Below are 10,666 nucleotides of genomic sequence, written 5' to 3'. Positions count from 1 at the left end.
TGCAAAATGCGGCCATCACAGCCGTTCTTCATTATCTACATCCAAAATAAACCATGATGAGAAAATAACTGCATGTCATCCCTTTGGTTTTACACATGATATGAGTGAAGTAGAATTAAACTGGTACAAGAATGTATAAAGCATTATGAACCTGATCCGACTAGATGGATGATGAATTGGGCCTAGAAACCTGCGAGTTTGTGGAAGGTACGGAGCCAATGTCAGGGGTGTGAGGGCCGCTCCATTCTTGTTCGAACTGGGGGAGTTTGCAAACTTGACTGTGATTGGCTCCGTGGCTCCGTCTGGGATAGTTCCGTTCAGCTTCTGTATGGCTCGTTCTGCCTCCACTCGTTGATCAAATCTAATGAAGCCAACTCCTTTGGAAAGACCTGTATGAAGAAGTTTTAACATCTACAATTTTTTTTCTTCAGTGTATAGCTATTATGATTAAAGTATGATAGTTACCAGAAGAATTTAACTTGGAAGGAATATATTGTTGTCATGATAATGTCAAAATTTTTATTGGTTTTGCTATGATATTATCAGTAAATGGAATCAAATGAAATATTTATAAAGGTTGACATTCAAAGAGAGACGCAGTTTAAAAGATAATATATTCACTTGAATGGAAGCAGATGAAAACATGCATTTAATCAAATTATTGGACCATCAAAGCAATACTTAAAATGTTCATTATTTGGCATTTGCCACCAACAGATTTCAGCAATGAGGAAAATGTAAAGGGGAAATTCATAACTGCATCGAGCGCCTTCATACGACTGTATCATCTGAATAACTATTGACACAAGATAGAGTCTGCCAAAATCAAGAAATATAGGAGTAGAACCCTTTTTAATGGTGGCAGATACCAAACAAAAAAAGTAATTTTGTTTTTGGCCCAACGTAAGAGTAATCAACTAAACTGATCACTTGTTGAACAACAAGAAGATACCTGGGACAAATGCCAATAGGAATATCAGTAAAAAACTTCCAAATATTTCTCAAAAAACGTATACAGGAAAAAACTCAACATCTAACCAAGAAATAAAGAACTTAATTGAAATAAACTTGAAAGAAAATCAAACAGGTCACAAAATTGTCAGCCCTGCATTTACGTAGTATCATAAAGATTCACTAAAATGAAGACAAGCCAACACAAAACAACACTGCAAGGAAACAGAAACTGAACGCATCTCTAACCTGTGTTATTATCATACAAAATTCTGGAAGTTATAATTTTCCCACACTGTGAGAAGAATCCCTCCAATTCTTGTTGGGTCATAGACTTGGGTAAGCCACATATATAAAGGTTGGCCCCTTTAATACCCTCACTGCTTGGACGAGCAAGTGAAACCTGGCAGGATAAAGGAGATTATGTGTTAGAGCAATCCCTATCTAACATGACCTAACAAGGCTGCTTAAGGCAGCTCGACCTTAAATGAACTCTTCTGTGAGGGGAGGGGAAAAAGCCTGCCCTGTCAGGAACACTAACTCTGGAGGGGGACCACCCTGGTAGCTTTGGGTCTCCACTGCAGTCTTTTTTCAAGTCTTAGTACCTGTATTTTGGTCATAAAGAATTCTGGATGTTATGATCTGTCCACAATCATTGAACATTTTCTCAAGGTCCAGTTGGGTTAAACTCTTGGGTAACCCTGATATATACAGATTGGCCCCTTTAATACTTTCACAACTTGGTCTTGCTAAAGACACCTGAAAATAAGGAAATGAAATTTGACACACACACACAAAATAAAATGAATAGAAAAAAAATTAACTAGTATTAAGTGTTAAATCAGAAAATTAAAAGTGACAAACAATAAAATAACAATTGAATGAAATGTTATAAACAAAGAGGACTTTGAAAATCCAATAAAATTAATAAACTTGACACAGCTCCTTAATTGAGAATTTAAAAAAAACATACACTACAGTCTTGTGGAAATTTCTCAAAAATGTAAGTGTGTAAATGATTCAAGAACCATTTTTTCTAATAAGCCAAGAAAACCATTTTCATTGCAACAGAAATTATATTATATGGACATTTTTTTTTTTTGGCAAAAAAACTGCCTTCTTGAATCCAAATTTTAACCTCAAATTATGTAAAATGTGGAACAAATTTTTGACCTGGAATCCTCTGCAAGATGCTTTACACATTTTGAACAGCAGTTTGTATGTGATCATTGTTTTGTCATACATCAATAAAAACTCAAGTCTGAGGATTAAATTAAATTTGTTTTTTTTTTTAAATTACCATCTGAAAATGGAGGGGGAAACATTTGATTAAGACTTTATGTGATGCAAGATGTTTTACACATTTTGTACAGCAGTTTGTATGTGATCACTGTTTTGTCACACATCAATAAAACCTCAAGTCTGAGGATTAATTTTTTTTTCTCAAATTACCATCTGAAATCTGAAAATGGAGGGGGGGGGATCCTTTTGAACAAGACTTTATGTGATGCTGATGGTATTTATATTTTTCGTACTTTTTTCATCAACTTCTATGATAAAGTCTAGCAATTTATCCTATTAAAACTTAAAGGACATACAAAACAAAATGTATTTATCATTTTTAGAAACTCTGTTTTAATATATGCAACAGATGTCGGCAGTTTTCCTCATATTGATGAACTGTTGCTAAATGTAACTATACAAATAGAAAATCATGATGGTATTGGTTTGATGAATGATACAGTTTACTGATCAGAGAAGCAGGTACATCCTAATTAAGGAAGTAAACTAACAGCATATATCTGATATTTTTTTATGTATATTTGTTTTACTCTCCAAATACATATGAGTCTAGCATAGGATTTTGACTGGGAAGGTGTCTCACCGGTCAATTTGACTGGATACTCAGCTTTCAATGGAAACATATTCCTATGTCAGATCAATAAACTAATCTATTAAAACTTGTTCTAATCTGAAAACCAATTGTTATATAGAAATTTGCTACTGAAAAGTTTCAAGTTTTTGTCGTACTAGTCAAAGTTTTCCATGGGTGATTAAGTTTACAAAATAAACAACATTCAGACAAAGATGGTGCAAGTTTGATAGTATAAATTGAAGAATATATTACTTTTATTGATAGCCCTTGAAAATAAAGATTTAAAAAAAAATCATAATTCATGTTTAAAAAGGAATAATAAACAGAGAATTGCAATTCTATGTTGTCAGGGTTGAACTTTTTATCTTTAGAGCAACTACTACATATTCCACTTAGTTCAATGGTTAAGAACATTTTTATCAATGCAACACCTGTTTAAATACATTAACTGATGCAATGTATGTTGGAAAATATATCATAAAATTGACTGCACCAAAAGATGCAGAGATTTATCTGCAAGATTTTACAAACATCAGAAGAAAAAAAAATTATGCACTAATTACAAAATTATTAATTTAAGATTCTGCCAAAAAATAAAATGCACATGTATAGGGGCACTTGTCTTTGTTTGGCTACTGATTCTAGTAGTCTGTATAGACAATATTGAGTGGCATGAGAAACAGAATTGTATATGTATCTTTTTCCATGTAAAGAGAGGGCCTTAAAACCCAGATTTTTAATTCCAAAAACTTCATAGTCCCTCAAATCCATTTGTTGACTTCAAGAATGTGTTATAAATCTATTTGTTTCCTTGGCCATATTAACTCTAAAGCCTAAAAGTTCTGATATTAACTTTTTCTTTCATTAAAATATTTTATATCATTTATTCTTTGTGCCTATAAACTTGTGTTAAAGCAATCTTTGAATAATTTCAAGTCTATATGTGCGTACAGATTGCAGGAATTTTATATTCAATAAAGTTGGGAGTTTTCAATATCATACAATTATTATCCCGGTAATGTCAGGAATATTAATTAAATATTAAAACTGTCAAATATAATACATTTACCTTTTTAACTACCAGAATACAGAATACAAACTATATCAGTATGCTCTGGTATTAAACTTTTATAAGCACAAGAGATATCAAAATCTGCACTGTTAACCAACTTTTCTTTTTTGTGCAGCAACCTTCCCAAGCCCCAAAACATTTGCTAATAGTTGTTGTCATGAAGAGGGTATTTTATTTATGCATAAAGGAAGATATCTTGGAACACAAATATTACAAGAAAATTTATAATGTAAAACTTAAGGTTGGAAAAACATGGGGAATATATAGGGTACATGTAGCTGTTTAATAAGAAAAGTTGATTTACGGTTATGCAACAATTGAAAATCAAAATCTGAAAATTTATTAACTGTTAATTTTGTTTCAAATCATAGCAGGACAAATTAGGTTAGAAAGCCAAAATTAAGTCGAATTGGATTAAACTGTGAAAAAGAACTTCTAATTGCATGTTCGTCAGAGGATGAAATACACTTTGGGACGTTTCAATTGACAAAAATGCCGCTTTGATATAAAAATTTGTTGTAAGGTCCACAGAGATTTTGTTCTTAAACCTCATGCCGTAGTCTGTTACAACTGATCTCTAACCCTTTACTTTGAAATAAAGGGAAAACACTGTAATAAAAAATTGCTTCGACATATCCAAGGTATTCAACATTTCGAAGTTCAAGATAATGAAGATCAACTGTAAATCAAGGCATTAATATGGGTTCCATTACCAAGTTATGTAAAAATTCCTAGCTATGTTACACAATCTAAATACCACAAGTGCATTTCCTTGAAGTTAATATATAGTGTTGAAGCTGCAAATTAAGGATTTCACAAAATAAACAAAGCTCCCATATTTTCTATGGTATCCCTAGCATTACCATTAATGAGCTTCATAACATAAGGAGGAAATTCTTAAAATCAATTAACAAAAGTGATAAATATTGAAACCATTACCCTGGTACATTGCTGAGATATATGTGAAGTAAATGAAGAAAACCAGTATGTTTCTAACCTTAATCAGTTTGTTTTGCAATCGTAATCCATTGAGTGTGTTAATGGCCTTTTCAGCATCTGCTGGATTCTTGTAGTTAACAAATCCATAACCCAAACTCTGTCCTGAAATTTAATCAAGGATTTATATAATACTTGTCATTTTCCAATCTTGATATACACTCACTTATAAAGTTATTATCATTTAAAGCCTTTTTAATCTAATACATTAAAAGTTTAAAACACAGGTTGTTTATCCTTGAACATATTTTAAAATTTCTACTAGTATTCAATTCCCTCAGTATACTTTCTTATAATTGGAAAGTCACGAAACATTTCCCATCAGTGATTTTTTTTTTTAAATTTCTCTTTCATGATTAAATAATATTAATATAATGACCTCAAATCAAAAAGAAAACATCTCTAAAATTTTAGAAGTCATTTATTTAATAAACCTAAGGCTATCTAAATTTAATTCCCTGGTTCTCAGGCCAATTTTCTCCAAAACAGATGCGGGAGGGTGGCATTTTATTTTTCATTTTATTGGCAGTAAAGTAGATTCTTTTCTTTCATAAAGATAATTTTTTTAATCACAGATATACTTTCCAATTCTGCTTTATCCATTGCTTAACAGCGTATAAACATCGTAGGTAATGTCCTCAAATTTTCAAACAAAGTAGAAAATCTCACTGAAAATGACTACTATAAATTTACAAAAAAAATGAGGTCGGAGTCAACACCAACTTTTTATTTTATCAAAAATACAATAAAATCGGCAATGCGGCTACCTCAAAACGGATGCGCGCGGGCCTGAGAACCAAGATTTCAATTTTATATGGCCTAAGTGCCTCTAAAACTACTGTTTTCAAGTTTGCCTATTGTACATTTTGAAACATGCCTAGTGCATTTGAAAATTAAGCCCCCTTTTTTTAGAGTTGGTTAATAAAGACAATCATACTTATTATAATCAAATTATAATCTAATGCTATCTACCCAATATTTTAATCACTGAAATACAATACCTATCGTTCTAAAGATTCCCTTAAAAACTCCCACACCTTTCTCTCATTACAAAATGTCAATTTAGTATCAAGATAGATAGATGAAATAAAAGTACAAAGTTTTTGTCTTAGAGCCAGAAATACTATATATTAAATTTGTATCGTGGGTAGAATATTGAATTAAAAACTAATTGACAGGGTGGGGAGAGAAATGTCGACCATACTTTCAGAGATAGGTCTTCATTACTTGTTCAATAATCTGACCTATAATTCAATTTCTTTCAATATGTCAAAAGTACTGTAAGCTTTTTTTGGGGGGGGATGGGGATAACTGGGTTTGGGATATAAATTACTTGATTGATGGGATCCTTTTCCATTTTGGATTTTTATTTTTTTGCTTTAGAGAACATATGCATGTAAAATCTTAAATGAAACAAAAAAACACCCAAATTAGCCCAGCCTGACACAAGGAATTTTTTTAAGGCTCAATACTAATACTATGAAGCCTTTTAATGGACACATCATATCTATCTCATAATATTAATATATCATACTCTAAATGTACAATACATTAAAGGTACCATATGACCACCACCACAACCACTGCAAGTTATCAGAATACATGTGGCTTACATTTTAATTTAACAAATCATAATAACGAAAGCTTTGTGGGGTTCTATAAGTGCAGTAAAACAATTGAAGGCAGAAAGTGTATTGCAAGAAAGAGAGCAGCAGAATTTAAACACACAAGAATAAAGTAAAGCCAAGGGAAAGGAAAAAACAATCACACTGTCTACAAATAACTCCAGTTGCTCATGCAGAATGGATGATCAAGAGAACTGTCCACAATAACTTTTTTTTCCAACCAAAAGTTATTTATAATACAAACACACAACAACATTAATAAAGAGATGTTTTGGTGTGAATGAACTATAATAGTTCTAGAACATGTCATATATATATATACCCATACACAGAATTTTAAAACATTAACGAGAACAGAAACTGAAAATAAAATTAATTAAAAAAAAAAAAAACAATTGACAAGAAAAATTCAGGAAAAATTCTACAAAACCAAAAAATTTAAAAAACAGAAACAATAAAAATGATAAAGCTTTGAAAAAATTCAAATGAAAAGATCAAAAAAAGTATAGTAAAAAAAAATTAAAAATGAAGTCACGAACATAAAATTTGAATCAAATGACCACTTTTGCGTGTTGGAAAATTTTTGAAGCAATTTTCATGTAAATATATCTTTGCAGAAAAATTTTGCCATAAATATTTTTCCTTCAGTTTTCCAGAAACATTCTATTCAGCATGGGAGCATCTAGAGCTGAGAAATAAAAATTGCACACAAATCCTTACTCGCTGTGGTCAAGTGGCTTGGCACTTCGTACGGTGAGAACCTACCAGTAGGTTTGTCTCGGATCAGTTTACAACTCTCAACTTCACCTATGCTGGAGAAGAGAGCACGGATTTCTTCTTGGGTCATCGTTTGGGGTAGGTAATTGACGATGAGGTTGGTGTTGCTGGGTCGGTCATCGTTCTGTGACCCTGTAGAGGAGGGGGAAGTGGTGCCCCCATTCTGATGCAGACTTGGGATTGGGTGATGGTCAAGAGACTGCAGATCTGGCAGCGGTTGTGATATCTGAAATTGAATGGAATTACTATTATTGCTTAAATCAGTGCATGTATTATGGAAAATTGTCCATTAAATTTTCCTCTAGATTTTGTCTAATTAGAAGCCTTTGATTATTCTACAAAAATGATTGTAAAATAAAAGGAGAGAGAAAGAGAGAAAAAAATCTGAAAAGAAAATATTTCAATAAATAAAAAAACCCCTTAAAACATATGATTTTATACATCTTTTATATGGTTTCAAAGTTTTAAGAAAATTACAATACAGGTGGCTTATTGGTTGAATATTTGACCAACTGGGATGTTTAAATGTGCAGGATGCAAAACTTTTAAATTGTATTTATTAAACTATCAAATATATTGCATTCTAGCTGTTTCAGTCTGATGCTTATCTTTCATTGACAACAGAAGGTGCAACTTTAAATATACAACATTAAATACCTAAATGTTAAATGGGACCATCAACTCAATATGTCACCCACTTCTTTCCTCACAAAGTTAAAAAAATATTCTCGATTGATAGCAACAGCTGTCGTTTACCCTAACATAAAAGGTATTATGTATGAAAATTTATCATCTGCTCTATTTTGAGGTTTCATGGTTATTTAACTGTCTTAAATTCTCCTTTTAAACTTCCATAGTTAAAAATTTATTGTAGTAAGGAATTCTTGCAAGTAAAATTAGCCCTTACCTGATGGTCAAACAAATCTCATATAAAAAACTATTGGTTGGTTTCAAAAGTAAAATTCCATAGACCGACACAAACTTTTGAAACCATATTAAATTTTAATTTTTTCCTAATAAATCACTTGAATCTCATTAATCTCACATTCTCTTAAATATCATTCTTTTTTGAATCTCCCTGTCATTTCATTGACCTTGAAAAAATAATGAATCTTAAGAAAACAACTTTGAAAAATAGTGAAACTAAAAAAAAATCATAAATTTATGACATATTAAATATTTAACATATTCATTTACACAAATTTTGGATGAAGAGACTTTGAAAAGAAAATCCATATTTTTGGGGGAGAATAGATATCTTCTTTGTAATGCAATTTTACAAATTCATAAAGACATCAAATTAAAGTATTGAATCAATAAACAAGTTATTTTTTTTTCTTTTTTAAAACTTTTTTGAAAGATTGAGGATAGTATCATTGTGTCAATTTTCAAATAAAATTTTAAAGCTCTGCAGGCTGGGAACAAAAACATGAATCTAATTTGCCTTACAACACCCACTCCCCAGCACAACAGCTGTTCCATTCAACTATGCAAGATGCTTTTCTTTCAGCGCAGAATATAATGAACTGATAGACATATTATCTGATATCCATATCTTGTACTAAAACCCCACAAACATTTTACAGTCTGTGTTGTGGGTGCTGAACTAGCAAATCTTATCAACACTGGTAAAATATATATACAATAAATGTTTCGTTTAACTAAAATTTCTTTAACTTCAAAGACAGGATTTTTTAAAACTTGGATTATTCTTTTTAAGAATCATTCTAAATTATTATTGTGTGTAAAATTATTTTATTATTTATTTCACTTGTCTTATAACACATACAACACTTTTAAAAATTAAAACCTGTAAAATTGTAATCAGGTATGAAAATTATTTTAATACAAACAAAGAATAAAAGAATAATATATCAAAGTGTAAAATTAAAATAATTAAATGATATTTTTCAAAACTTACTAGTTTTTGTTGCTGGGGCAAAGTCATCAAGTTTGGAAATGAAATCATTCTGTTTGAATTTTCCTGCTCTAACTTTAGTTGAAACTGAAAACAAATCAAACAGATAAAAATAAAATCACTTGAAAAATAAAATTAACCAGAATTTATAACCCAATAAAATTGTTCTGTATTGTAAAAAATAAAAACAGGAAAAAGTAAGTAAAAAATATTGGCAACCTTTTCCACAAACTGTTTTCCAGCATTCTTTGTGACAACCGACACTAGTGAATTTGTTTCGGAAGCACAAAGAATTTATATTGAAATGAGTCTAAACAGTAAAGATCGATAGTGTCCCAGAGGAAATTCTTTGTCAACACCTCCAGATGGTCCCGTTAGCCAATCAGATCGCTAGACGAGGCTAACGGCACGAGCGACATGTCACAGTGACGATGTTACTACAGACAGTAGCTTACAGGAAAGGTGATATTTTAATTCAAACACAGAGTACTTAAATATACATGAATATGTTATCAATGAACTAATACTTCACCATACTGCTCTGATAATTTTTGGGACATTTGAATAGATCTAGACCTATCTTAAATCTTGAATATTTTGGGCACGTGCCGGTTTTCACTGTCGTGTGTTTGGCATCACCCAAGTGTGCACATGTATCGACAATGATCAGGTAGCTAACCCAGTTAAATATCCATTTCTTTCCCATAAAATATAAACTGCACTTTTTAAAGAATTTTATCTGACCTTCAAATACTCAGCGGTATCGATATCGTGAAATTCCAGACACATTCCAAAATGAACCTCCGAAAGAGCATCCATGATCATCAAAAACGTCTACCTCATCCATCCATTTTCACTAAGCCGTAAGATTGAGAAACCTGTTCATAATTTCTTTTTTATATATGAATACACTTATTTAATCTTGATATTGCATTAATCTTACCTTAAACGATTTTCTTGTTAATCAAACAATATCCACAAGAACCACTAAAACACAGCTCGCGCAAAATCCATCAAGATCAATGTTGATGATGTTGAACAGTCTCTTCGTAAATATGGCGAAGCCTGATGAAAAACGTTTATTCCTGCACGTTTGAATTTTCCTGGCGATTAGAATGGAACTTATTACAAAATAATGTTTAAATGAAATAAATATAGTAAAGGAATTTGGGAACGCTGCTTCCACACAAACTGAATCCTACTTATTGATGAGAAAGAAAATAAACGTAGGAATATATAGTTAATTAAGTGATACGTCACAAAATAATTATCATATATTTCATGTAATGTTATATGCAGAATGAATATTTTAGTGAATTAATCTACTTGTTTTTAATTGAGAAGGCATGAGTCGAAATATGGTCACATTAAACAGTTGTTTTACAAAATAAATAAAAACTATTTTTTTGGTCGGATTCTTTTTATGCAAATCAGGTGAATTAAGTCCGATG

At 31.2% G+C, this 10,666-nt stretch overlaps 1 protein-coding gene across 6 annotated transcripts in view; it reads right to left on the bottom strand.

Moving 5' to 3' along the window:
• Window positions 1-10,415, bottom strand: part of LOC134279789 (ELAV-like protein 1) — a 15,383-nt gene extending 4,968 nt beyond the window's left edge. Inside the window, exons 1-6 of one of the 6 annotated variants that reach the window (XM_062762200.1) lie at window positions 10,159-10,415; window positions 9,219-9,302; window positions 7,241-7,523; window positions 4,897-5,000; window positions 1,557-1,710; window positions 152-389 (exon numbers count right to left, since the gene is read on the bottom strand). In XM_062762200.1, coding sequence (XP_062618184.1) covers window positions 152-389; window positions 1,557-1,710; window positions 4,897-5,000; window positions 7,241-7,523; window positions 9,219-9,266 — 827 coding nt within the window. In that variant the 5' untranslated portion in view covers window positions 9,267-9,302; window positions 10,159-10,415. Of the gene's footprint in view, window positions 1-151; window positions 390-1,200; window positions 1,355-1,556; window positions 1,711-4,896; window positions 5,001-7,240; window positions 7,524-9,218; window positions 9,303-9,434; window positions 9,632-10,158 lie in introns of those variants that run through there. The other 5 variants (XM_062762199.1, XM_062762198.1, XM_062762204.1 and 2 more) reach the window with 5 other exon arrangements.
• Window positions 10,416-10,666: the final 251 nt, after the last annotated feature.

Source organism: Saccostrea cucullata, unplaced genomic scaffold (assembly GCF_032062105.1).
Source record: "Saccostrea cucullata isolate Sc308-1 unplaced genomic scaffold, CSIRO_AGI_Scuc_v1 ctg699, whole genome shotgun sequence".
NCBI lineage: Eukaryota > Metazoa > Mollusca > Bivalvia > Ostreida > Ostreidae > Saccostrea > Saccostrea cuccullata.
The sequence above is the reverse complement of the archived record's forward strand: the minus strand, read 5'-3'. Positions and strand labels throughout refer to the sequence as shown.